Genomic DNA, 27,345 nt, shown 5'->3' on the forward strand with positions numbered 1-27,345 from the left:
TATGAGGACCAAGCTATTAGATACAAGGAAAGAAAGAACATAATAAGTGTTTGAATTACTGTAAATCCTCTATTGAAAGAGAGGTGGCAAAGAATGCCAGGCACATAACAAATCACTGGTTTAGAAGTGGAATAAAGATCTCCTAATTCCCAGTTCAGTCTTCTATCCATCTTTGAGTCCTCAGAGATCTTAGAAACAATCATCATGCACACAAGGGATTAATGGAGGAATGTATAAAAAAAATAGCCGCGCGCCAAGGCTTAAGGGCCAATCATAGCTTCTTCACTAGAAAGGCGGCAGACGCGAATCTCTCGACTATACTCCATAATTTCGGACCTGCAAGATATATGGCCCCTAAAACGAAAATCTTTTACATTGCATCTCGGGAATTGTGCCCCGCCGCGATGCACGAAGGGACTCGTAGTTCTTTCTCACTCCCGACTCCAAAGCCACCTTGGCCTCGTCTTTCCCAGCAAGCTCCGCGCTAGCGTTAGCTGTTGATTGGCTGCGGCAGGAGCGGGCGGTCCTGCTGGCAGCGGTTACCCGGGTTTCCGGTGCTCGGCCAGTGCCGGGGGGGACGCCGTTGGACGTCCATGGTGAGGTATGTCCATTGACCTTAGGTGGAACGAGCTCCTTAGAGGGTCTGTGGCCCAAGATGAGTGACCCGCAGAGGAAGAACTGATTTCGTGTATGGGGAGGCTGGCGGTGGTCTGTGGCGATGTCCCCGCGTTGCGCATGCGTGCCGTGGGGCTAGAGGGCGCGCGGGGAGAAGGTGGCTTCCGCGCGCGCGCGCCCGCCCTCCCGGGCAGGGGAGGGCCCACGTGGGACCTGGAGGGGCGGAGGGGGGGCCAGTTAGAACTGGAGCATCCCGCCACGTCAGTCCGCGGCGCGGAGCCAATCCCGCGCTCAGGACGCCGAGAGGGAGCCGTGCGGTGCTCCTGGGAAGTGGCTTTCCGGAGAAAGGAGGCCTCTTCCCTCACCTGCTCAGGGGCAGCTTCTCGGAAACTCTGCAAGGGACCCTGGAATCTCCGACCAAGGCCAAGCCCGGCCCATTTGTTTGAAGCCTGGAGCGTCTGATGTTGGGATTAATGATCTAGGGTGTGAAAAATTTTCAAGTCTGGAAAATAGCAACTGTGTCCTCCTTAAAAGGACCTGCCCGTTTTCTGCCTTTGCAGATCACAATGAAGAACCAAGACAAAAAGAACGGGCCTGCCAAACACTCCACCCCGAAGAGCAGCCCGGGGCAACGGGAAGCAGGAGCAGAGGGAGCCCAGGGACGGCCCAGACAGACAGCTCCTGCAGCGGAAGCTGAAGGTTCCACCAGCCAGGCTCCTGGGAAGCCCGAGGGTGTGTGTCTGCTCCGCTCCTACAGTGGGCAGAGGGAGGAGTTTCTGGGATTGGCCTTGCTGCTGAGGCCAGTGTTTACCCAGGAAGGAGGAACAATACCCATTCTGTGTGATTCTCAGGTTCTCACTCTTAACCCGGGAGGAACCTTGGGAGCATGCTCTGACTGGTTTAAACTAAATGACAGTCAAAATGAGGTACCCCACAAGCCAAGTCATGTTCCCAGAAAACACTTTCCAGCGGGAAGTAATTGTCCTTCGCATATGAGGCATTTCTGGAACTATAAAAATAACCAAAAACAAGTTTTTTTGGGGGGGGGGTTGGTTTTTTCGAGACAGGGTTTCCCTGTAGTTTCTAGAGTCTGTCCTGGAACTAGCTCTTGTAGACCAGGCTGGCCTCGAACTCAGAGATTCGCCTGTCTCTGCCTCCCGAGTGCTGGGATTAAAGGCGTGCGCCACCACCACCCGGCTCCAAAAACAAGTTTTGAATGGGGGAAAAGATGGCTTAGAGTTGGAGCTTCTACACGCCAACCATCCCTGACGCGCGGTGCTTTACGTCTTTACATAGATCTTTTTTTTTTTTTTTTCCCAAGATAGAGTTTTTTTTGTGTATCCCTGACTGTCTTGGAACTGGCTCTGTAGACCAGCCTGGCCTTGAATTTACAAAGATCCGCCTGCCTCTGCCTCCCAAGTGCTGGGCTTAAGGGCACGTGCCATTACTGCCCAGGCTTAATTGTCTTTTAAGTATGTTTGGGAGGGAGTAAAAAAATAATTGTGTAATTTTATAAGTAAGTAAACTTAGGGTTTAAGAACAGTTAAACTGAGACCAGGCATAGTGACCTGGCCTTCAGTCGCAGCACTTGAGAGGCAGAGGCAGGTAGATCTCTGTGACTTTGAGGTCAGCCTGGTGTGCATAGTGAGTTCTAGGACAGCTAAGACTCTGTAGAGAGATCCTGTCTCAACCAAACAAGTAAAACAACATTTAACCTAAACTAGTGTATTTGTGTGGATTTAAAGAAAAAGAGTTTCTAAGCCAGTGGGGCAGTCATCTTATTTTCCTTCTGTGTCTTAATCTTTCTTACCGTAGGGGCTCAAGCTAAGGCAGCTAAGTCTGGGCCTCTCTGTGATGTCTCTGAGGAGCTAAGCCGGCAGTTGGAAGACATTCTGAGTACATACTGTGTGGACAACAGTCAGGGAGGCCCCGGTGAGGAGGGCGCACAGGGTGAGCCCACCGAGCCAGAAGATGCAGAGAAGTCCCGAACCTACGCAGCAAGGAATGGGGAGCCCGAACCAGGGATTCCAGTAGTCAATGGCGAGAAGGAGACCTCCAAGGGGGAGCCAGGCACAGAAGAGAGCCGAGCAAGTGATGAGGTTGGGGACCGAGACCACCGAAGACCGCAAGAAAAGAAGAAAGCCAAGGGTCTGGGTGAGAGAGGGCAGCTGCTGCTGAGGGGAGGGAGTCTCGTGGGCTAGCCTGCTCTGCCAGGACTCCAAGGAATTTCCTTGTCAAGACAGAAGGTTCCCCAGTTTAATCAAAGCCAGGATTATAGGGTCATAGCATTGAGCTGTTCAGATGACTTCCTTGGGCAAGGCTCTTGACCTTGGGAACAAGTGGAGGCAGGAATCCAACCAGCTTTCTCATTGAGGATATAGGTCACAGGAGGCCTGAATAGGTAGACTCTTGAGCCAACCAGCACCACCTGCTGTTTGACCTTGGGCATGTTCATTCTCCACTCCTGGGTTTTAGTTTCCCTATTTCTACAGCAACAAAATTGAGCTACATCAAGGTACAGATCTCAAATGTTGACGTTGACCCTGTAAACCACAGACCTCTTGAGACTTGAGAAAGGACTTACTTTATACAAAAAATTGACTTCTACCTGGTAAGTCCCCCACTCTCTCTCAGCTGACTCGCTGAATAATTAGCAGCTTGATAATAGAAACTAGACTAAGCAAGAGCCATCCCTGGGTTGGATTTGGTCTCTATGTTGCTGATTTACAGTCTCTGTACTAATCTTCTTGCGCTCCCCCCCACCCCCTAAGAGCTGACAGTTCAGGAACCTGGTCTGTGCTAGGAACAGGGGAAACCAAGGGAGGCAGTTGTGAGGCTTCCCGAGATACAGGCAATCAGTGGCAGCCAGGCTTGGTAGCATACACCTTTGATTCTAGCACTTGTGAAGCAGGGGCAAGCAGATCTCGTAGGGCCAACTGGCTACATGATGAGACCTTATCTGAAACAAATAAAAATAGGGAGGGCATTGGCAGTCAGTTCTTTGGTGGGGGTAGGTGGATGAATATGAATTTAGAATCTGGACTGAACTGGATGTTGTAGTATATACCTCTAATGGGGACCAGGAGAAACAGAGGCAGGAAAATGGTGAGTTTAGGACCAGCCTGGGATACGTAGAAGACCCTCTGTCAAAGAAAAAAGAAAATCTATGTTAGGTGACACTGTAACCAAATCATAGTCCCTGTTCCCTCCATATTTATTACCTGTTCTAACTTAAAGAGAGATATGAGAGAATTCTTGCTCTCCCGACCCCCCCATCCCCCATCCCCTCCCCAGGGCTTTTCTGTAGCATTGGAGCCTGTCCTGGAACTAGCTCTTGTAGACCAGGCTGGCCTCAAACTCACAGAGATCCGCCTGCCTCTGCCTCCCGAGTGCTGGGATTAAGGGTGTGCGCCACCGCCCGGCTCTGTTTTGTTTTACTTATTTAGAGGTTTTCAAGACTGTCATTGAATTTGCTCTGTAGTCAGGCTGGCCTCAAACTCAAAGATGCACCTGTTTCTGCCCCTGCCTCCTGAGGGCTGGGATCAGAGGCGTGCACCACCATGGCCAGCGTGAAACATTCATTTTAAACATAGCCATAATGAGTGTTGACAGGAGTTTGACTCAAGGGATCGCAGACCAGTTTGTTTATTTTGTTTTGTTTTGTTTTTTTACTAATAGAATTTATAATAATAGTGGATTATTATTTGCCTATTGATATGTTTTAAAATAGGTTTTCCGGGGCTGGAGAGATGGCTCAGAAGAGCACTGGCTGCTCTTCCAGAGGTCCTGAGTTCGATTCCCGGCAACCACATGGTGGCTCACGACCATCCGTAATGAGATCTGGTGCCTCTTCTGACCTGCACACAGAATACTGTATACATAATAAATAAATTTTAAAAAGTACATTTTAAAAAAAAATAGGTTTTCCTCTCAGTGGTGGTGCTTACCAAAGAGATGGAGCTGTTCATTTGCTGAGTGTATGCTAGTGATGCTACTTACGCTGCAGCGGTGATATGCGGTGGAGCCGCAGGACCAGTGTAACGGAGAAAACTGCCTTAGCACTCGGGTGTAGCCTGGGGTAGAGGGAACCCCCAAGGAGGGGTGCATACCTTTACTCCCTGTGCTTTACAGGGAAGGAGATCACGTTGCTGATGCAGACACTGAACACGCTCAGTACCCCAGAGGAGAAGCTGGCTGCACTGTGCAAGAAGTATGCGGAACTGGTTAGTGCCTCCCCATCTCCTTCTCTGCCTTTGGAAAGTCAGCAGACTCCCTGGGGTAAGGGTCAGGGTACAGGAACAGGTATCTTAATCCATTAACCTTTTTTGAATTTCATACCCCTATCTCTTAAGTGAGAAGTTATTTCCAGTCAGCTACTTAAGGACTGAGAGTATATATAAAGAGAAGAAACTTCAAAAGTAAATTTCTCCACAGAGTGATTCCCAAGTGTAGAACCCTGGCTCTGGTCCCGGGTGCTGTGCGCTCACATCTGTGTGTTCTACATGCATCTCGGCGGTGTCTCGCCTCTGCTTTCTCATTTTTGTCCATTCTCACAATAGTTCTTTGTTCTCAGTAAAGTGAGAGTCAGCTCTAAATGATCCGATTCTTGTTCAACTCTTGGGACAGGAATTCTTAGATTGTGTGAGCGAGGCATGGAGGTGCAAGAATTCAAAGGCCTGCCTGGGCTACGGGACCTTGTCTTAAAGAAAGAAATGTCAAGTCTTGCCATCTGTCTCACTGTGAAAGTGTTGAGTGGATTGTGTGTGTGTGTGTGTGTGTGTGTGTAGAGAGAGAGAGAGAGAGAGAAGTGTAGAGATGGGGCTGGAGAGGTGGTTCAGTGGTTAAGAACACTAGCTGCTTTTCCAGAAGACCTGGGTTTGATTCCAAGCACCTACATGGCAGTTCACAACCATCTGTAACTCTGGATCCAGATGATCTGATGCCCTCTTCTGGATTCTTAAGGTACCAGGCACACAAGTATAGCATAGACATAGATGCAAACGAAATACCCATATACACATTAAATAAAACTATAAGAAACACAGAGGTTGGTATAGTGGTGTATGCTTTTAATCCCAGCACTCAGAAGGGAGAGGTAGGCAGATCTCATCTCTTGAGTTCAAGGCCAGCCTGTCTAGTGAGTTCCAGGACAGCCTGGGTTATATAGAAAGACCTGTCTCTAAAAACCAAAATAAAGGGAAAGAATTATAGAAAGGATAAATTGATTTTGGAAGGATTTAGCTAAGGAAATATTGATACTGCAAGGGAGGAGTAATTGAGCTACTGGGGTGATATTCTGAGTATAGCAGGGAGCTGAGGCCCAACGCACGAGGAGAGGACTCCACCACTGAGGGAGCTATTGTACCTGTCTCTTCATTTACAGCCTTCTAAAGAAGAAGACGGTACAGTCGGGCAATGGGTGGGAAGCTTGTGCTGGTGGTCCCCTGGTTTCTTGTGGGTTTCCAGGGAAGTGAGAACCATAACCATATCTAAGGAAAAGCTATGAAGAGGAGACAAATGGTTGTCTTGGAGAAGGATATAGTTCACAGGAGAAAGTGGTGGCAGTTGTGGAGAGTCTTCCAATGTTGTATCTTGTTTAAACTGAGACTCTTCAAGTATCGCTTCAGTACTATTGCCACATAAGCAGGAAGGGGCTTTGCCTAGGTTAAAGCGGACCAAGACAGTAGACTGTTAAGCCTAAGCCAGGGAAGAGGGTGAGTCAGGTAGGGGAATAGAGTGAAAGGTTGGTTGGGTTATAGTAGGTTGAAGTCTAGTAGACACTGATAGGGATCACCTAAGGAAGTTATCAGGGCCCTGGCCTGGAGTGACCAAGTCTAGGCCTTTGCTGCCTAAGACAACACCCTCTTAGTAATCTGACTTAGATCTGCCAAGGTTTGAGAACTGTGTTAGATTTTAGAGACCTAAGATTAAAAAAATGTGCTTGGGAGGCTGAGGCTGGAGAATCATCGTGATTTGTGGTCAGCACTGGTCTATTTAGTGATTTCAAGGACAGTATGGGTCACTTGGCATGACCTTGTCTCACAAAAACAGCTTAAATTTTTACCTTTTTACTTTTTTTGGTGTGTCTACTAGAAGATTGTAATCATTTATACGGGTTGCATTTGTGCTATCCAAGGCTGGATGTAATCGTGGGAGAAGAGCTGAGCTGGGAAGGTGTAGGTCTGTGGGAGGGGTTCAGGACTGTGTAGCTGGGAGGATTAGAAGGCCTTTCTGTCAGCAGTGAAATAGCCACAAATAAGAGTAGTCGTTGGGGGGAAGCTGTGTTTTGAATGAGTTCGAGCCTGAGAAATGAGGTGCCGATGAGCTCTGCTGAGTTGTCTGGGGTTAGTTGTAGTCTGGTAGTGTGCGGGCATGACGGTCTGCAGTGTCTGTGGACTCAGGAGCAGAAGCTGACGTATGCTGGCTCTGCCGTCACTGCTCCATGATGATTCTTTCTCTAAGAGAAGCCTTTGGGTTAGTCTGAGATGTTCCTGGGAGGAGCGTCCTTTTGTCTGAGCTGTTGTGACTGGAGTGGAAGGAATGGGAATCTCTAGAGCTTAGGAATTTCTAGAGCCGTGTAATGGTGCCCGCTCTAGACACTCCTACCCTCCTATTCTCAGCTGGAAGAGCACCGAAACTCGCAGAAGCAGATGAAGCTCCTGCAGAAGAAGCAGAGCCAGCTCGTCCAGGAGAAGGACCATCTCCGTGGTGAGCATAGCAAGGCTGTCCTGGCCCGGAGCAAGCTTGAGAGCCTGTGCCGGGAGCTGCAGCGGCACAACCGCTCCCTCAAGGTAGGCCTGTTAGTATTGACTGGGCTTGGTGGGCTTTCTCCTTTAAAAGCATTGAGTCTAAGCCAGGCGGTGGTGGCGCACGCCTTTAATCCCAGCACTCGGGAGGCAGAGACAGGCGGATCTCTGAGTTCGAGACCAGCCTGGTCTACAAGAGCTAGATCCAGGACAGGCTCTAGAAACTACAGGGAAACCCTGTCTCGAAAAACCAAAAAAAAAAAACCAAAGGCATTGAGGCTGGTATGCAGTGAGTTCTAGGCCAGCTTGGGAGACTTTATTTAAAACAAACAAAAAAGCTTCAGTACAGGATAGCTCTGTCCCAGTTCCACCAAAGAACAACTGTGACCACCTGTGTGTCTGACTGACGAGCCATGAGCACCAGATACAGCAACCAGAACCTTTCTCAGATAGCAGATCCCTGCTGCACTAGTCAGCTTTCCTCTGCAAATACTGAGCTAATCAACTTTTGTTTTGTTTTTTGAGACAGAGTTTCTGTGTGCAACAGTCCTGGGTGTCCTGGATTCAAGCGCACAGAGATGATCCACCTGCCTCTGCCTCCCAGGTGCCACCACCACTGGCTCAACTTTTTAAAATGCACAAAGAAAGATTGTCTAGACTCACACTTTTGGAAGTTGTAGTCTGTGACTGGTGGGACATCCCTCCTCCCACCCTATCCCAGCTTTTGAAATCTGTTGTGGGTTTTCAGGAACAGAATATGGCAGGAATATAGGGTAGAGCAAAATTGCTCCAGAGGATGCCTCCAGAAAACCAAAAGCCATTTCAGCCAACCTTGAAAGTTCCATCACCCGGTAGCACCACCAAAGGTTCCAGAGTCCTCTACAAAATAAACTTTTGAGGACTTTAGGATCAGTCAGAAAAGTGCTTATTACAAGCATAAGAGCCAAAATTTGGATCCCCTCCCCCCATGTACAAAGCTGGACTGGGTAGTGTGTCTCTGTACCTGCAGTGCTTGGGAGGCAGAGGCAGGAGGATCGCCGGCCCATGATGTCTAGCCAGTCTGGCTGAATCAGTAAGTTCTGGGTTTGATGAGAGATGTCTTTAAGAAGAAGGTAGAGAAGGCTAGAGAGACAGTTGAGTGGTTAATAGCACTCACCTAGTCTTCCAGAGGACCCAATTTCTGTTTCTACCCACATTGAAACAACCTCAGACCATCTCTAGGGGATCTGATACCCTCTTCTGACCTATGGGCACCTGCATATATGTGGCATACATTCACAGAGGCACATAATAAAAATAAATCTTAAAAAACATAACAAGGATGGGCTGGGCAGATGGACCAGTGGCTAAAACACAGGCTGCTCTTCCAGAGGACACACGTTCACTCACTACCACGCGTATGGTAGCTCTCAACTGTGTGTGACTCCAGGTCTACAGAGCAAGTTCCAAGACAGGCAGAGCTACACATAAGATACTTGGTAAACAGAAGGAAACGGGTATAAATTAGTCCAAGTATCTATCTTTATGCTAGGTACTAGCATTAAAGGGAGTAGGTGACTATCATCACATTTAATCTTTTCTTTTTAGTCTTTTGTTTTTTAAGGTTTTTTTTGGGGGGGGGGGGACTCACTTTGTAGACAAGACTAGCCTCTAACTCACCAAGATCCACCTCCCTTAATTCCAAGTGCTGGAATTAAAGGCATTTGCCACCACCACCTGGCTACCACTTTTAACATTCTGTGTAGGCTTAGAGACATGGCTGCTTTTCCAGAACTCAGGTTCAATCCCCAGCACCCACATAGCAACTCACAACTACCTCTAACTCCAGTTCCAGAGGATCCAATGCCCTCACACAAACATATGCAAGCAAAACGCCACAAGAAATAAGGTCAAACATGGTAGTGCATACCTTAAACAAACAAGAACCTCTCTTTAAAAAAAAAAAATCATCTGTCAACTTAAGGCAATTTTTTGTTCGATTACATTCACTGCTTTATGTGTACATGCATGCCATGGTCCATGTGTGGAGGTCAGAGGGTACTGGGTTTCCTTCTCTGACATGTGAATCCCAGGAATTGAACGCAGGTTATCAGGTTTAGCAGTAATTACCTTCACTGGGTAAGCAATCTTGCTGGTCTCATTCATTTTACTATTATTTTTTTCTTATGTTCATAAGGATTAAAGCCAGGATGCTGGTAATGCTAGGCAAGTACTTTATCTCAGATATATCCCAATGCCCCTTTTATCCAGTATTCTGGGGTAAGATCTTGCTAAATTGCCCACCCAGGCCTTGAATTTACAACCTTTCTACCTCTGCCTCACATATTAAAGAGAGAAACACTGGGCTGGAGAGATGGCTCAGAGGTTAAGAGCACTGCCTGCTCTTCCAAAGGTCCTGAGTTCAATTCCCAGCAACGACATGGTGGCTCACTACCATCTGTAATGAGATCTGGTGCCCTCTTCTGGCCTACAGGCATACACACAGACAGAATATTGTATACATAATAAATAAATATTAAAAAAAAATAAAAAAATAAAAAGAGAAACACTATGCCAGGCAATGGTGGCACACGCCTTTAATCCCAGCACTCAGGAGGCAAAGAGGCAGGTGGATCTCTGAGTTCGGGGCCAGCCTGGTCTACAAAGCAAGTTCCAGGACAGGCTCCTTAGCTACTGTCTCAAAAAAAGAAAAGGGAAAAAAGAGTAAAAAGAAAGAAACACTAAACATGAACAAAGTTAAGACATAATACATCACATCTTGAGGTCATACATATCAGGAATAATCTTAAGACAAGCCTCTCTGCCAACACAAATAATTCCAGTCAGACCAAATTAGAACAAATCAATGCTCACGTTTACTGCAGTGCTTCTGGGTGGCCAGGAGAGCATGGAGGGGGGCACACAAAACCAAAGACCACATGTTCTTTTTCTTAGGGGCGGCAGCCTAAATAGCCTAGGGAGGTCCTGACTCCCTGGGAAGGGGTCAGCATGCTTGGCTGGCTTTTCCAGAGGTGGAGTCCGGACCAAGGCCTCCTGAGTGGTGGAATTAAAAGCTTGCGTCACTGTGCCCTGCGGCTTTTTGCTTCTTGTTTTCTGTGGGGAACAGGAGGGAAATTTAATTGAGAATCTGGGGACAAGAATTTAGAAGATCCAAGTTGTCTCAGAGTGCCACTTAACATGTATGCTGAGTATTTCTAGGGAGAGACTCAATTGATGTCACTTGACTTAGAGAGTCACATTAGGAAACCCCATTGTATGACATCCTGGATCCTAGATGCTTCTCATTTGGGGCCAGTAACTCTGTTGGCAGAGACTGTTGACTAGTTCGGGGAGCTTTGTACAGGACTTAAAGCTATGGATGATAGTTCCAGAGTTGGTTTCTCTTTTTAGGAAGAAGGTGTGCAGCGAGCCCGTGAGGAGGAGGAGAAACGCAAAGAGGTGACGTCACACTTCCAGGTGACACTGAATGACATTCAGCTGCAGATGGAACAGCACAACGAGCGAAACTCCAAGCTGCGCCAAGAGAATATGGAACTGGCTGAGAGGCTCAAGAAGCTGATTGAGCAATATGAACTCCGTGAAGAGGTAAGATGATCGTGACCAGCAGCTAGTGAGGCTGTAGTGAGTGCCAGGGACTGGGGCAGCACTCTGCAGACCTGCCTGGTTTTGCTCTTCCTTTAGAAGATGATGTTATTCATAGACAAGGAACTGAAATGAAGAGAAGAGAGTTGACCCACATGCCTTATCTCTGGTCTTGGACCAGGGATCCATCGAAGTACTCAGTTCTAGAGTAGAGGTGTATACTGTCCTATCTGCAGATCAGATTGAGGTTAGGAAAGGAAATCTCCAGATGCCGATATGTTCGTACCAAGATAAGACTAGAGAAGTACCGTGTTTTCTAGAGTTGGGGCTTTCTTACAAGGGAATTCCTGGCAAGCAGACCCATTAATACCTTTCCTACAGCATATCGACAAAGTCTTCAAACATAAGGACCTGCAGCAGCAGCTGGTAGATGCCAAGCTCCAACAGGCCCAGGAGATGCTGAAGGAGGCAGAGGACCGGCACCAGCGGGAGAAGGAGTTTGTGAGGCTCATGCCCCAGGGCTGCGGTGGGGACTACAAGGAAGTGGGCTGGGTTTTGGCTTAGCTCAGAGTCTAGTTCATAAGGATGGGAGCGGTTTTACCTGCCCAGTCCAGTAACTGCTTGTCCAGACAGCAGTCTGAAAGCAGGTAGCCTCAGTGGGTTCAGTGCTTATGGTTAAAGAAGGCCAAACATACCTCCCAGGGGCTTCTGACAGGTTCTGGGGTCCTGTCTTGGAAATAGCTCCTGAAAGAAGCAGTGGAGTCCCAGAGGATGTGCGAGCTGATGAAGCAGCAAGAGACCCACTTGAAGCAGCAGGTGAGACTAGAATCTGACTTGCAGTCACTGGTTCTGTCTTCAGGGTAGTGGAAACAAGACCTCGTCTTAGGCTGCTTAGAGCCAACTGCTGTGTTAATCTCAACCAAGCCTTTTATTTATTTTTTAAAGATTTATTTATTTATTATGTTTGCCATGTTCTGCCTGCATGTATGCATGCACACCAGAAGTGGGCAACAGATCTCAGTATGGATGGTTGGCTGTGAGCCACTCTCTGGTTGCTGAGAATTGAACTCAGGGCCTCTGGAAGGACATCTAGTGCTCTTAACCGCTGAGCCATCTCTCCAGCCCCATCAGTGTTTTTGTTTTGTTTGTTTTATTGTTGTTGTTGTGTTGGCTTTTTGTTTGTTTGGGGTTTTTGTTTGCTTTGTTTTTTCAAGACAGGGTCTCTCTATGTAGCTCTGTCTGTCCTCAAACTCACTCTATAGACCAGACTGGACTTGAACTCACAAGAGATCCGCCTGCCTCTGCCTCCCAAATGCTGGGATTAAAGGTGTGTGCTGCCACTACCCGGCATTTTTCAGTTTCACATGTTGCAACACATCCTTGCTGTGCATGGCTTTGGTGTTTTACTAGGAAATGGTGTCTCGGTAGAACGGCTTTGTCAGTGGACCAAAGAGATACTTGAGGGCTGGAGAGATGGCTCAGAGGTTAAGAGCATTGCCTGCTCTTCCAAAGGTCCTGAGTTCAATTCCCAGCAACCATATGGTGGCTCTCAACCATCTGTAATGGGGTCTGGTGCCTTCTTCTGGCCTGCAGGCATACACATAGAATATTAATAATCATAATAAATAAATAAATTAATTAATTAAATAAATAAGAAATACTTGAGTTGAGAGGTGCCTTCAGAGAAGCCTAGGCTCACGTGCGCTCTGCTTCCCTCACCAGCTCGCCCTGTACACAGAGAAGTTTGAAGAGTTCCAGAACACACTTTCTAAAAGCAGCGAGGTGTTCACCACCTTCAAACAGGAAATGGAAAAGGTAATCACGGAGGGTTCCGGCCTCCCCAACTGGAGACCTAATCTACTTCATTCAGAACTACCTTTGGGCGCCTCACAGAAGCTGTTCCATTAATGTTGGAATTTTTGTTGTTGTTGTTTATTTGCTTTTCAAGACGGGGTTTCTCTGTAGCTTTGGAACCTGTCCTGGGAATAGCTCTTGTAGACCAGGCTGGCCTCGAACTCCCAGAGTTCCACCTCCCTCTGCCTCCCGAGTGCTGGGATTAAATGTGTACGCCACCACCATCCAGCATTAATGCTGGAATTTAAAAGTAGTAGAGAGTATGTATTCTTGTACTTTTTATGTTTGTTTATTTGTTCTTTAGAGACATGGTCTCTCCAAACCACTGGTTGCCCTGTATTTCTATTTAGACCAGGCTTGTCTTGGACTTAGATCCACCCTGCATGTATATGAACTAAATACATACATACATCATAGAATGCATATGGAGGTCCAAGGACAATTTGCAGAGTCTGTGGGTTTCAAGCATGGAACTGAGATCATCAGGTTTGGCAGCGGGCTCCCTTACTTCCTAAGCATTCTTACCAGCCCCATAGTGGCTTAACTTGAGGCTCCCAGTTGGCACAGATGTAATGTTTCCTTCAGATGTCCAGACAGCTCAACTCTGACCTTTTCCTTCCATCTGTCATGTAACAGATGACAAAGAAGATCAAGAAGCTGGAGAAAGAAACCACCATGTATCGATCCCGGTGGGAGAGCAGCAATAAGGCCCTGCTTGAGATGGCTGAAGAGGTGGGTGGAGGGCGATGGGCTGGGGGCAGTGACACTGTACACACGAACTGGAATTGCATTTCCAGTCGTATTCATCCAAGTGCGGTGATGACGCCAGCTTCTGCCCTTAGCAGCAGGCACCCAGTCTAGCTCCCAGTACAGACAGCTGAAGAATCAGCAACTAGTGGGTACTGTTTAATGGTTGATGTGGTTCCACATGCCAAGCATCCCAGGGTTGTGACTGTGGCTTGCAAGCTACAAGACAGACACTGACTTGGCGCAGCAGCTGCAAACCAGGTTTACCAGGTGGTCTGTTTTATTTGCGAAGGGACTTCAACTGTTTGTTTGATAATGCTCGCCTTTGAACCTTCTTTTGAGACCTGATGTTGGTCAGCATTGTTTAACAGATGACACAGATTCAATATGCAAGTGCTTTGCCTTGGATATCTGGTAGGTAAGTGGAGGGATACATTGTCTGACACTGACGTCATACTCTTAAGTTAGGGCTGTTTACTACAGGGGCCAAACTTGAAATGAGTATCTTACTGGATGCTCCATTTCTCTACCTAGAAAACTCTCCGGGACAAGGAGCTGGAAGGTCTGCAGGTGAAAATCCAACGACTGGAGAAGCTGTGCCGAGCACTGCAGACAGAGCGCAACGACCTGAACAAGAGGGTACAGGACCTGACTGCCGGTGCCCAGAGCTCCCTCACTGACACTGGCACTGAGCGGAGGCCAGAGGCTGCCACTACCTCTAAGGAACAGGGTGTTGAGAGTCCTGGGGCTCAACCATCCAGCTCCCCGAGGGCCACAGAAGTTCCTGGCTGCCCTGGAGCACCAAACACAGAGATAGCAGCCCAGACAGGGCCCCGGCAGCCCACCTCTGCTACCGCCTAGAGTCATGGTGCTTGGGCGTGCTGGGAAGGGAGCAGCAGCCCGGTCAGGCCTGGCCCATACAAGGCTCCCACGCTGAACGGCTCAGTGCTGAAGCCAAGGTGTTCTGACCTGGAGGGCATTGGACACTTTGCAATTTTTAAATTGTGAGTTAGTCTTACTTATGTGGATGAGGCAGGTGTGCAAGACCTCACGCGGTTCCATAGTTAACACCTATAGGTGTACAGTGGGCTTTCATCAATGGTGGGGTGTGCAGATGAAGCTGGTTGTATCTACACTGAAGAGTCTTAGAGATTTCATCTGAAGCTGCCATCCCTGTAAGCCAGCAGGTCCAACGACTTGAACATTTTCCTGCCTGATTTTGAGGCTCAGACCCTTCAGCCCTTTGCAGAGCTCATGACGAGTGAAAATACCCAGGCCTGGACTCTTTTGTAAGCAGAATTTGGGCAGTTGGGCTCTTGTCGCTCCCCTAGAGGTTCTGTTGATTCTCTTGACCTGGGAATGGTGTTCCTGGGCAGAGCCTTTGTAGGAAACAACTGGTCCCTGAGCTTCCTCCTGCCTAAGACAAGAAAACTGGTGGGGTGGGAGGGGTGACTGTGTGGAAGGAGCCCTTCAGGCTACCAGTTCCCTGCCCTCTGATAGTGCCAGGTCCAGGCCAATGTTGCTTCTCAGTTCTCAGTAGCCTTATCATTCACAGGTGCCTCTAGCCTGCACAAAAGATTGACATAAGGTCACCCAAAGGATTCTTTTTGGAGGTTTTGTTGTAGTTTTGTTTTGCATAAGAGTTTGTATTAAAGATCTTCAAAGGGTAAGGGATACACTAGCGGTGGTCCCAGGTGCCTGGCCTCCAGTGCCCCATTCAGAACAACCCTATCAGGGTCCTTTGCCATGTTAGTGTTGAGGTGTCCTGTGTCCTGTTTGGGAAATTAAGATCATTAAGAGAAAGGATGATGGCTTTGCCACAAACTTGCCTATGGGTTTCAGCCTGGGAGGCTACCACTAATTCATCAACGTCTCCATGCTGCCATTGCTGGACCCCAGATCCAGATGGCCCTTGGCTTATGGGCTTTTTTTTTCTCCCGCCCCCTCACCCCAGCTCAGATGAGCGATTTTTGAGGACAGCTCTGGTGCCATTCCTAGCACCTCTTGGCCAAAAAGTGAGTCCTTGGGATTTTACCTCTTGCTGCCAGATCTTGAGGTGTCTAGCAGGTCAAGAGTAACTTCTAACAACAGACCGATCCCAGGAACCAAACTAGCCGCAGGGCGTTGTGTTTGCCTTCCCTCCTAATGCCGCTCACACCTGTGTTCAAGTGGCGGCTCTGCTGAGGTCCTTGTTGCTCACCTGCCAGCGTGTTAGCCAGGTTACACAGCAGTCCCTGCATTGACAGTGCTTCTGTGAGCTAAGTGAACCATGGGCCAAGATTGGATGATTTTTGCTTCTTGTATTTCAACTATTGAATTATCCTGTAAGTTCCTTCATCTTTCATGACTAGCCGCTAAGCCCACACGTACACATTCAGAATTGAGTTGGGTGTGATGGTGTGTCTGTAATCCCAGGCTCTACAAGAGGCTGAACTTCAGACCAGCCTGGGAAGCAGGACTCCTTGTCAGAAACCAAAAGTACCTAGACCATTACTGCTTATAATCATGTGTTCAAGAACAGAAATTGCAAACTAGTGCCCCTTTCCCCATGCCAGGCACTACCACTTCAAGCACTCACCACCCTGGCACATTATTCACTCAGGGTGCCCAGCAGCTGTGTGATAGCTGAGGCTTTGCCATCTCCAGCTGGGATCTGATGTCCTGGTGAGATTTTCCCAAGGTTTTTTCCCCTTGGAAATCAGTATTCTCCCTGCTCCTGTAAGGCCTCACACACAGCTCTTGTGCCAGGCCAAGATCTAAACTGTCAGACCATGGGGCTTGCCCGGCCCCCTTGGAAACGGAAATGCTTCCTGTGGCCCATAGACTTGGCCCGGCCTCGCTCCAGCTACCTCTTCCATACAGCCCATGCAGGGGTTCCAGTGTCGGGTCTCAGCGTGGTAGGCTAAGAGGCCATAATGTATCTGTAGAACCTTGGCAGTTAGCTCCATTTCTAGGCACCCAGGATAATATCTAGATGGTAATCACTTCTTCCCCTCCTCTCCGCTGACCAAACCTTAACAGCCACTACAGCTGCTCTGCTTTCCAAAGTCAGCCCAGGAGCCTGGGCCAGCTGCAGGGAGGTGGCCTGTCTGTGAGGCCAGTACCTCCTCACTTGGGTGAGTCCTGTGCATGTGACCTCATTTTAGGACCAAGATCTGTGTTGGTTTATAAGATTGTTAGCTTTTTTTCTAGAGGACCACAGTGGGTAAGACTTAGAGCAGGGCCCTTGGCTATGCCAGCAGTAATATTTAGGTCCTTGTTCAGTTGAAAGCTTCATGTATACCATGTCAGAGCACTTTTTTAAAAAAAAAAATCTTTGTTTTCCATTCGGTTTTTGGACCATGGGCAGAGCTCAGGCACTTTGTGTGAGAATGTTGTTTCTGTAAAGATGGTTATTTAACTCTCCCTGATCCCCACCTTGTTAGCCCTACTGAGGGCTGACCAGAGGCCAGTGGAGCTGCCCAGGTGTCTACAGGGAGGCTGAGGCCTGCTGAGTGCTGCCCCAGCCCTCCCACCTTAGTAGCATGGGTGGGTCACCAGGCACCTGGTTGCCCCTCTTGACCAGCTTGGGATAAGAGGGCCACCTCTGTTCCCATAATTGCTTTCCTCTGCTACCCACACTTGTTTGAGGTTGTGCTGACAGGTTTTTCTTTTTCTCGTAGATTTTTTTTCCTTCCAAGTCTACTTTTCGTATTCACAACAGCCAGGGACTTGATATTGATGTATTTTACACCACATTAAATAGTCTGTTGCCTTATTTGTATCTCCGCTGATTGGATCATTTGATGTTTCTGGATCCACCTAGTCCTCTCTGTTATGGACTTGTCTGGATCAGCCAAGTGGCCATAACAGTGTCCTGGCATCTTACATATTCCAGAATGTCCTGTCTTCTACTGGCTACAAGTTCAGGACCCTGACAGATTGCTTGAACTGTGTTTGCTCTTGGCATAGAAAGAACATCAAAGGACTTTTAAGTAAAAGAAAAGAAAATTAATTTCAATAAGGTTTGGTGCTCACCTGTAAGCCCATCATGGAAAGGCGTGATTGATGTGAATTCCAGGCTACCTTGGGCTACATCACCTAGGGTTATATACTGTCTCAAGAGATGGGTGTTTCCTTAGTCACAACACTTTGAAGGGAAAGGCAGGAGGGTCTGTATGAAGTATTACAGGGTGCCATTGTGATACCTTGTCTCACAGAAAAAAGGGTGAGGGATAAGGTGCCAGATGGCTCACTGGGACCCACACAGAGAAAGTACTTCAAGTTGTCTTTTGCCCCAAAGCACATCTTCACACATGCTTGCATATACTGCATACATGTCATTTTTTAAGTAATTGGTAGCAAAGGGGTAGGTCTTTTTTTTTTTTAAGTAGGGAAAGCATTGGAAAGGACAAGCTTAATGACCATATTTAACAGTTGAAACCCAAAAGAAAAAAAACTGGGCAATGGTGGTGCATAACTTTAATCCCAGCACTTGGAAGACAGAGGCAGGCAGATCTGTGAGTTCAAGGCCAGCCTGGTCTACAAAGTGAGTTCCAGAACAGCCAGGGATGTTACACAGAGAAACCCTGTCTCAAAAAACCAAAAAAGCAATTGTTAGTTGTGCCTGCCATAGTAGAACGTGCCTTTAATACCAAAGTTGGGGCAGGCAGAGATCTTGAGTTCAAGGCCATCTTGGTCTACAGATACTGAGTTTCAGCCCAGCCGTGGCTAATGAGACCTTGTCTCAGAAAAGTAAAAAGGGTTTCCCTATGAATGTTTTCCAAGGTGCTTGAGAGGATGAGGGAGGAGGTGAGCTTTATGCCTGGAGTTTAGGTGTCACCTTAGGAAGTTTGAACCAGGCCTACTGAAGGAATGTTTAAAACAGTGGAGTAAGGTCTATACCATTGACAGCCTACTGTGACATTGACCTTCGTCAGGGGAATGCACAAGGGCTTTTGGGTTCCTGTAGGAGAGAACCTACAGGTGGCATCACCCAGCATCTTTCCTCTCTAGGCTGATGAGGCAGAAAGGATGGAAATGCTCAGCAACCTGGCATCGTAGGGGCTTCGTTAGCCAATGCATGGGTTGGGCCCAGGAGGCTCTTTCTTTATAGGGGCTTCGTTAGCCAGTGCATGGGTCGGGCCCAGGAGGCTCTTTCTTTGGCTGCTCTAGCCAGAGGTGGTAGACTAATACTCCCGTGTACACCACATTGGTCCCAAAGATCCTCCAGAAGGGTGGAGGGGATCCCTTTCTTGTTCTGAGCAAAGCAGCTCTGCTGGAGCTTCTGGCCCCTCGGGAGGGGGCTGAAGGTGGGGACCACAGAGGTGCTTCTGATCCTCTGCCACTGTGAGGGGCCTGGCACCTCTCCAGCAGATCTCATAGGAAAGAAAAAGGATGTCTCCATTGTCCCCTCTCTCTGGCCCTTGCTGTTCAGAAGTCTGGAAATACTGTCCCTTCCTAGAGTGGTTTGGGTGTCTAAATTACCTGGGAAACATTCCTATATCAGTGTTGGCAGAAACAACATCCCTGGGTCCCCAGCAGCCAATGGCCCAGGTCAGGACAGCCTGCTCAGGGAAAGGGGAAGATGAATGTGTTGCCTAGGTCTGAGCAGCCTGGCTAGGGTGCTACTCTCCTGTGGCGCTGGATGCTGCTCTGGAATGCTGAGCCAGGACCTCTGCCAGGTCTATAAATAGCGCCGCAGTTATGGAACCTCCCTCCTAGCCAGCACTACAATCAACACTTCTGGGTCAGGCTCTTTCAGGAGCTCAGGTTGCCAGGTCTCCTGTCTGCTCTGGTTCTTCCTACATAGGTGAGAAGAGATCCTGTTGGTTCTTCAACACTTACCAGCTAGGAGTGTCTGGATGCTACGTTGCCCAGGAATGAGTGATGATTGGTTATTTTCAATAAAGTTGGAATAACAATTATATTTTATGACTATAAAGATTAAATGTACATAAAAGTCTCAACAGGACACTTAGATACTTGGCTGTCTTTATTTCTTCTGGTGGCTGCTGCCTAATTTTTATATGTTGCCTATACCCACGCATTCATTTATTCCCATCACCCCCATCCTGCACACAAAGCCACCACCATTCTGTAAGAGGTTCCCCTCCGCCGGGCGATGGTGGCGCACGCCTTTAATCCCAGCACTCGGGAGGCAGAGGCAGGCGGATCTCTGTGAGTTCGAGACCAGCCTGGTCTACAAGAGTTAGTTCCAGGACAGGCTCTAAAGCTGCAGAGAAACCCTGTCTCGAAAAACCAAAAAAAAAAAAAAAAAAAAAAAAAAAAAAAGAGGTTCCCCTCCAAACGTGACGAGAAACAGTATTTTAAATACTTATCTAAGAGAGTATGCTTAGTTCATAGGGTAAGAGTCAGCATGAGGACTCCTCCCGGTTCAGCTCCCAGTGAACCAAAGAGGGTTACTTTCTCTTTAAATGCAAATCACCTCCAGCCAGCCTAGCTCCCACCAGCTCTAGTTCCCGGCCAGCCGGCCGGGAAGAGGGAGACCTGGGTAGAGGGAGATTACAAAGAAGCACCATTCCACACTCCAGACCCCAAGCCTCCAGGTCAGTGGCTCCCCAAGGGATGTGGGAAGGGAGCGATGCAGGAGGGGTGGGGTAACGCACCTGATGCTCCTTTTTGAAGCCAAGGTTCAGAATTGCGTGATTCCTTGGACACAGCCTCCCAGGCCGAGCACGGTCACTTGGTCACTTACTGGCTCACTGTTGCATGGGGAGACAGTTGTCTCCCTTCCACCCCGCCCCAGCCCCACTGATGCTCCCCAGCCATTCTGTGCTGCTGACGTAAATGTGTATGCTCCTACTCCATCATCGCCATCTCAGAAGTGAAGTGACGGAGCTTTATGACAGCAACTTGGACTGAGACCTCATGGAGAGGCCCCAGCAGACCAAGTGCCTAGGCGGTAGGGCTGCATGAGAGCCAGGCTAAACTGTGCCGGCCATAGTTGGAGACATGGGTGGAGAGCCAACCGCAGAGACTCACCGGAAGAGGCTAGAAGCCGTCCCAGGGACCTTCTAGGCACCCCTAATATTTGCAGTTGAAGTGGAAGAGAAATGCCGGTATCTAAGGGAGGTGAGGCTGTGAGTCAGTCATTCCTAGTCACTGTGGTGGACAGGTTGACACTAGAGCCTTCCCCGGTGCCCCACCTTACGTTGGTCAGATCTCACACAGAGCAGAGCCTTGTTAATACACCCGATCCTCAGATGACTCCCAGTCACATCCACCTCTCCAGCCCCAGGCTGTAGGCTGCAGCAACAGGAAAACAGCAAGATGGGTCCACTCCAGCCCTCTCAGGCAGGCCCATGGGGTTCTCGGGAAGGAAAGAGCGTTGAGTAGCCTTGGAAGGTCCTTCAGATGCATAGCCACAGTCCAGCAACAGGCTGGCATTGGGCCCTGTACAGACAACAGGACAGAGCTCCTGACTGCTGGACAGGAACAAGTTCTTGTCAGTTCTGAAGAGCTGCTGAGTGAAGGGGCGGTTTGGCCCTCTCCTTATCTTCCTTCCCAGGCCTGAGGTCCAACCAAGTACCCAATGGATGACAAAAAGAAGAAGAGGAGTCCTAAGCCCTGCCTGGCCCAACCAGCACAGACCTCAGGCACACTGCGGAGAGTTCCTGTGCCCACCAGCCACAGCGGCTCCTTAGCCCTGGGATTGCCTCATCTGCCATCACCCAAGCAGCGAACCAAGTTCAAGAGGTGAGTACAAGAAGGGGATTTGGCAAGAATGCAGGACCCTCAGCTATGGGCTGAGCACTATGGGAGGGAGGACCCCAGACATTAGCTGCCACGCGGTAATCGATGCCTTTGTGTGTACTAGCTCCACGTTCACGGAGGGTGGGGGAGATGGAGGCCCAATGCTTGCCCTCTGATGCACAGAGAGAAAGCAGGGAGACACTGGGACCACACAGAGTGGGGCTGTATCTCTGCAGACTCCCTGACAGGGAAGAACATTCAGAACTGAAAAGCTTGCAGGGCATGAAAACAAAGACACTGCTGGAAGGCTCCAGGAGGGCTGAATAAACGCCTCCGCAAAGATTTGTCCCCTCCCCTTTCGTTTTTTGAGACAGGGTTTCTCTGTGTAGCCCTGGCTGTCCTAGAACTCACTCTGTAGACCAGATCGGCCTCAAACTCACAGAGATCCACCTGCCTCTGCCTCCCAAGTGCTGGGATTAAAGGCGTGCACCACCACTGCCTGGCCATTTGTCCCCTTTTATTTCATCTTAGCGATGCTGGGGAATTGAACTCAAGATACTGGGCATGCGAAGCAGCTCTACCACTGAGCGACCTCCCTAGCCTATTTAAGGTCTCTGCTCAATTCTTTTTATGTTATTATTTTTCTTTTTGAGACAATGTTTCTTTTTCTACCCTGGCTGTCCTGGAACTTGCTTTGTCAGCCAGTCTGGCCTCAAACTCAGAGAGATCTGCTGTCTTCTGCCTCCCAAGTACGAGAATTAAAAGCATGTGCCACCACACCCACCCCGTCATGGTGGCACATACCTTGAATCCTCGCACTGGGTGGCAGAGGCTGGTAGATCTCTATGAGGCCAGCCTGGTCTACACAGTAAATTCCAGACCAGCCAAGGCTGCATAGTGAGACCCTGACTGAAAAGAAAAAAAAAAAAAAAGAAGAATTTGGATCCTACAGTATAGTTGTCCCTGTTTGTTCCCATGAATATGGTGTGTTCCTTTCCCTAGCGTTCTATAGAAGCAGTGCCCCTGTGGACGTCTGTACCATCTGCCCATCCAGCATGTGCCAGGGTGGCTGTAGAAGCTGTAGCTGAAGCTCAGGGCTTCTTGAATAGTAGGGGATGCAGCAGGAGAGGAAGGCAGGCCTGGCTAACTGGAGTGTTCACTGTTACTCTGGGGAGCAGAATGTATTACCCTGCTGCAGCCAGAGCCATGCCTGCAAGGAGATGGAAAATTCACAACAGTTTTGGAATGAGAGCAGGAAGATTTTTGGTGGGAAGTGCTTTGCTGGCAGTAAAAAAGGAAAGGTCGCTGAAGGCCAAGGCCAAGTGACCCACCCAGAGTCCTAGGAGCAACATAGGCTCTCAGACAGGAGGCTGGGTCCATCTTCTTGCAGGCACAGCTCCGGCTGCAGCACCATGGATACAGACTTTCTGTCCTCTTCCTTCCTCCCCTTTCTTAGCTCCTTTCCCTCTACCTATCCCACTGCTCAGGGCAAGACCTGAGAAAAACGTCCATTTGTGCTGGTGAGTGGGCTGGGCAGATGAAGTAGTACAGAGAGACATGGCACCAGAGATCTGAGCGTGCCTGGCCGTTCCCAACACCCATGACCATGGTCATGTCCACTTCACCCAGAGCAGGCAAGGAGAAATGCCGCCCGGTGCTGGCTGGAGGTGGGGGCGGCTCTGCAGGCACGCCCCTGCAGCACTCCTTCCTGACTGAAGTGACCGATGTCTACGAGATGGAGGGGGGGCTGCTGAACCTGCTCAATGACTTTCATTCAGGCCGCCTGCAGGCCTTTGGTAAGTCCAGGGGCAGGGGATTTCTGTGGGTGGGGCTGGAGGTCCTGGTCTGGGGACCTGCTGGGGCTAGGGTCCCAGGATGGCTCCTAAACTCAGGCGTTGTCCAGGGAAGGAATGCTCCTTCGAGCAGCTGGAGCACGTGCGGGAGATGCAGGAGAAGTTGGCCAGACTGCACTTCAGCCTGGACGTGTGTGGGGATGAGGAGGACGAAGAAGAGGAAGACGATGGGGTCACAGAGGGCTTGCCTGAGGAGCAGAAGAAGACAATGGCTGACAGAAACCTGGACCAGCTGCTTAGCAATGTGGGTCATAAAACTGACTGTTTGGGATCCTGGGGGCACCAAGGGTGGAGAGGCACAGGCTCCCAACTCCCAGTGAAACGTTTGGGGGGTACATGAACCCAAGATCTGTGAGCTCCTCCCCATCCACTAGAAGGGCTTCCCCCTGAGCATCCGCGTTTGGCGTTTGTTCTGAGTCCCCTCCTGACATAAACCTTCTCTCTCTATCTACAGCTGGAAGATCTTAGCAATTCCATGTATCCTTTCCAAGGGGCTTGATAGGGTCGTGTGTCTCTCAGCAGAGGGAGAAATCCTGCACACATAGCAAACACTCCCATCTCCTGCAGTCCTGACTCAGAGTTAGCCACACACTCTGCATTTGAGAGGAGGAATGTAGAATTTCCTGACTACTGAGAGAAAACGGCATCACAAGTGGTGGCACAAAACTAACCCAGCCCTCCTTCAGAAAGCAGAGGCAAGCCCTGGCACGATTACAATCTCGGAAGCCGACGTTCTCCTACCCTTTAAGCTTTTCATAATTATCCTTACTTAGGCTGTGGCCTGGTGTGGTGGCACTGGACACACACACAGCCTGTGCAGGATGGGAAGGTAGGTAGGTGGAAACACTGGGGTCCAAAGCGTCACAGTCCTTGACTGGCACAGACAGAAGCTGCACTTGGCGGAGAACGCAGAGCCTGAGGAGCAGCCAGCGTCGTAGGTGTCGGACCCAGGCCTCGCTGCTTCTCTCCTTCCCTTCAAACTGTGACTGTTTACGGACTCGGGAGGATTCCGCAGCCCCCCAGGTGCTATGAGGTGGGGGGCACTGGATGGAATTAAACGGAAAAGCCGCTCCTTTTCGGTGTCCTTCTTGCTTTTATTGTGTCGCACACTGGGTCGAGCGGAAAGGCTCGGGGCGGGACCGGGTGCGTAGTTGGGTGGGAAGAAGAAGCCTTGTGCGTGACCCTGGAAACGAAGGGCGGGGCCCTGTATTTGCGCCTGCTCAAGAGCGGCGTTGCCTAAGATGCACTGCGCAAGCGCACGCATGCGGCGGATGCACAGCACAGGGCGGTTGACGACATGATGGACTCCGGCTTGTTTCTTCAGAAGGTGTCAGCATTGCAGGTCATGATAGAGCAAGTGCACCTCGGGTCAGGGACCGGGACCTTCGGCAAGATGCAGCTGTCACATGGCGTCCCTTACCCGCACGGCACTGAAGAATGTCCTGCAGGGGCGGGGTTGGAAGAGCTAGAAGAACCTTAAAGCGAGGGGGAGGGTCCAGCCCAGCACTTTCCGCCTCCCAGAGCTCCAAACCATGGTTGCCTGTCCCTTCCACATAACTGTATTTTCTCTGGCGGCCCCCCCACACCCATGACCTCTCCAAGAAACATCTCTCTTTTGAGCTAGGGGTGTAGTTAAGAAGTAGAGCGCTTGACTAGCATGTTCAAGGCCCTGGGTTCGATTCTCCAGCCGCCAATAACCACAATCGAGTGTGTTTGCCAAGATACCCTTTTTCTTTTTTTCCTTCCTTCTTTTCTTTTTCTTTCTCCCTCCTTTTCTTGTGTGTGTGTGTGTGTGTGTGTGTGTGTGTGTGTGATGTTTGTTCCGAGACAGGGTTTCTGTGTAGTCCTGGCTGCCCTGGAACTTGATCTGTTCCAAGGGTGGTCTCGAACCCAGAGATCCACCTGCTTCTGCCTCCTGAGTGCTGGGATTAAAGGCTTGCGCCACCACCGCCCAGCTCAAGATACCCCTTTTGTAAAAGTGTTAAGAGGCATTTTCCCCGCTTCTCCACATTAGGCTTGTATCCGGGGCTTCTTGGTCCGACGTCAGTTCCAGAACATTCGAGCTGAGTATGAAGCAATTGTACAGGAGATCGAGGGTGACCTCAACACACTTCAGTGGACTGGGGGCTGGATTCCCAAGCCCATATTTCTCCCAGAGGTAGTATAATCCCCAGGGGTAAGAGAGAAGGATAACCTGGTATAGGGTTCTGGGAAATGGTGGAGCTTCCTCTTAAGATTTACGTGTATGGGTGTTTTGCCTGCGGTCTATACCATGAGTCTGCCGTGTGCCCCCAAGGCCAGAATCGCTCACATTTCAATCCTTCGCCTACTAAACTCTGGTTTCCAGACACCTGAGGGGGTTTTAACACTTTCTCATACCTTTCTGATTTTTCACAAGGCAAAATCTCATTGCTCCTGGAAAGCAGAGAAAATACCAAACCCAGAGCAGAAACTTTGGAGCCATTTCCCATGTAAAGACTCTGAGAAAGACGTCACCTTGGACGAGATGGTGCTGAAGACAGGAGGGAGCCCAGCAAAACCAGGAAGTCTTTGCCAAGATGACGGCTTCTGGCTTCAGACTGAGCAGAGCAGGAGAGCCAGCCAGGAGAAGACCAGAGAGATCCCTGTGTCCGAGGTGGACGATGCAGGTACCTCTTTGCCTAGATCAGGGCAAGACCCTGACCTTCTCTGGGTCTCGGCCTCCCAGCTGAAACACAGAAGAGTGCAAGATAAGTTGCCGCCCTCCCTCACCCCTTCCCCCTGCCTGCCTCATGAACATGGAGGGCTGTTACCGCCCTCCCTCACCCCTTCTCCCTGCCTGCCTCATGAACATGGAGGGCTGTTGCCGCCCTCCCTCACCCCTTCCCCCTGCCTGTCTGATGAACATGGAGGGCTGCCAGGATCTAGGACTGGACTAGTTCCCAGTGTCTACCCCTCAAGGCATTCTCCTTTTCCTCCTTTCTTCAAAGAAGTCACAGATCTGAGACTGTCCCAGAGACAACGTGAACTCCAGGACCAGCGCAACCATTTGGCCATGGAGCTGCTGTGGCTACAACAGGCCATCAACAGCCGGAAGGAGGTAGGCACTAACTGATAATCTTTCTAAACAGGTCAGGGGTGGGGAGAGGCCTTCTGCCATTCCTGAGCAAGCTTGTTCCTGTTCTTTCCTAACAGTACCTCATTCTCAAGCAAACACTGAGATCCCCGGAAGCAAGCCAGACCAGAGACAAGCCTGACACGTGCCTGGACCACAGGGGACAGGCCTGTGGGAAGACCTGGCTGCAATCTAGCTGCCTCCTTAAGGACCAGTTGTGTAGGGACAGGACTGTAGGAGAGCCACACTCTGCGGATGACTCCTGCCACAAGGGCAAATCGCAGCCCCGGAAATCCCCATACAGTCTAGCCAGTACGGGGAAAGACACAGTTGGGGCTAAGGGCAGGGAACTATGCTACAGGAAGGCTGGACCACAGCTGCCTGCAACATTAGATAGCCAGGCCGGAGGGGATGGGACCACCAAAGGGCCAGATCATGGAGGACAGGCCTTTAATGAAACCTGCCTACAGCAGTTGAATCTCCTAGAGGATCAGACCCTTGGGGACCCCAAGTCTTGGAGTCCTTGTTCTGCAAAGGCTGTGACACAGCTGCCCCCACTCTGTGGACATCTAAATACTATGGACACATATCCCAGAAAGCCGAGCTACAGAGAGGCTGACTGCCAAAGAGCTAGGCCACATGATTTGAGTATCTCAGAAGGCCATGTGATTTGGGATGGGACATCGGCAGGGCTGGAACATGGTAGCCTGGATCTCAGAAGGACTAAGCCACCCAAGAGCCAGCACCCCAGTGCTAGGAGTTCCAGCCATGGAACTACCAGTGAGCTGAGTGAGGAAGGATGGGAAAACCAGAGGACCCTGCTGTGGAGATGAAGATCTTGACTTCCCCAAGAGAGGATCAGTGGACGAGCAGACCACGAAAACAGGACCATCAGGCAAGACCCGAGGATCCAGGAGAGTAGGTTCCCAAAGGGGGTGCTCTGAAAAGGCGATAAGGGACCTGGTTCCACCTCTGTCTCCTGCCCTTGCTCCTGGCCATTGGTAGCTGTCAAGCCAAGCTGCAGGATTGTGCTGGCACAGTAGGGGAAAGAAGGGCACGCCATTTTAGCCTCTGCCTGTGACTTCATCCAAATTTCACCTTCCCTTGGGGTAAGGAAGGTGGGAGGATCGTGGAGAATAAAAGGTTTTCTTGGTTATGA

At 49.7% G+C, this 27,345-nt stretch overlaps 3 protein-coding genes and 1 long non-coding RNA gene across 5 annotated transcripts; 3 read left to right on the plus strand and 1 right to left on the minus strand.

The window, feature by feature from the left end:
- The first annotated feature begins 504 nt into the window (after positions 1-504).
- On the plus strand, positions 505-17,301 carry Txlna (taxilin alpha). 2 transcript variants are annotated; one of them, XM_038334631.2, is made up of 11 exons: positions 505-601; positions 1,176-1,347; positions 2,431-2,769; positions 4,747-4,838; positions 7,236-7,406; positions 10,752-10,946; positions 11,325-11,444; positions 11,685-11,759; positions 12,666-12,758; positions 13,434-13,529; positions 14,079-17,301. In XM_038334631.2, the coding sequence occupies exons 2-11, from the start codon at positions 1,182-1,184 to the stop codon at positions 14,403-14,405; spliced, it is 1,674 nt and encodes a 557-aa protein (XP_038190559.1). In that variant the 5' UTR covers positions 505-601; positions 1,176-1,181; the 3' UTR covers positions 14,406-17,301. The 2 variants fall into 2 exon arrangements, with proteins under 2 accessions (XP_038190559.1, XP_038190558.1); XM_038334630.2 differs by having other exon boundaries at positions 553-596.
- Positions 17,302-19,996: 2,695 nt separating this feature from the next.
- Positions 19,997-24,164, plus strand: Ccdc28b (coiled-coil domain containing 28B). The gene is made up of 6 exons (XM_038333134.1): positions 19,997-20,092; positions 21,055-21,242; positions 22,869-23,035; positions 23,143-23,336; positions 23,547-23,569; positions 23,976-24,164. The coding sequence occupies exons 2-6, from the start codon at positions 21,079-21,081 to the stop codon at positions 24,028-24,030; spliced, it is 603 nt and encodes a 200-aa protein (XP_038189062.1). The 5' UTR covers positions 19,997-20,092; positions 21,055-21,078; the 3' UTR covers positions 24,031-24,164.
- LOC119816463 lies at positions 24,163-25,793 on the minus strand. The gene is made up of 2 exons (XR_005285774.1): positions 25,589-25,793; positions 24,163-24,534 (listed from the first exon to the last, which is right to left on the minus strand). It is a non-coding gene; the product is annotated as an uncharacterized LOC119816463 (long non-coding RNA).
- On the plus strand, positions 24,271-27,345 carry Iqcc (IQ motif containing C). Its single transcript, XM_038333132.1, has 5 exons — positions 24,271-24,434; positions 25,107-25,250; positions 25,491-25,740; positions 26,062-26,171; positions 26,267-27,345. The coding sequence occupies exons 1-5, from the start codon at positions 24,390-24,392 to the stop codon at positions 27,017-27,019; spliced, it is 1,302 nt and encodes a 433-aa protein (XP_038189060.1). The 5' UTR covers positions 24,271-24,389; the 3' UTR covers positions 27,020-27,345.

The sequence above is a fragment of the Arvicola amphibius genome, chromosome 6, assembly GCF_903992535.2.
Source record: "Arvicola amphibius chromosome 6, mArvAmp1.2, whole genome shotgun sequence".
Classification (NCBI taxonomy): Eukaryota; Metazoa; Chordata; class Mammalia; order Rodentia; family Cricetidae; genus Arvicola; species Arvicola amphibius.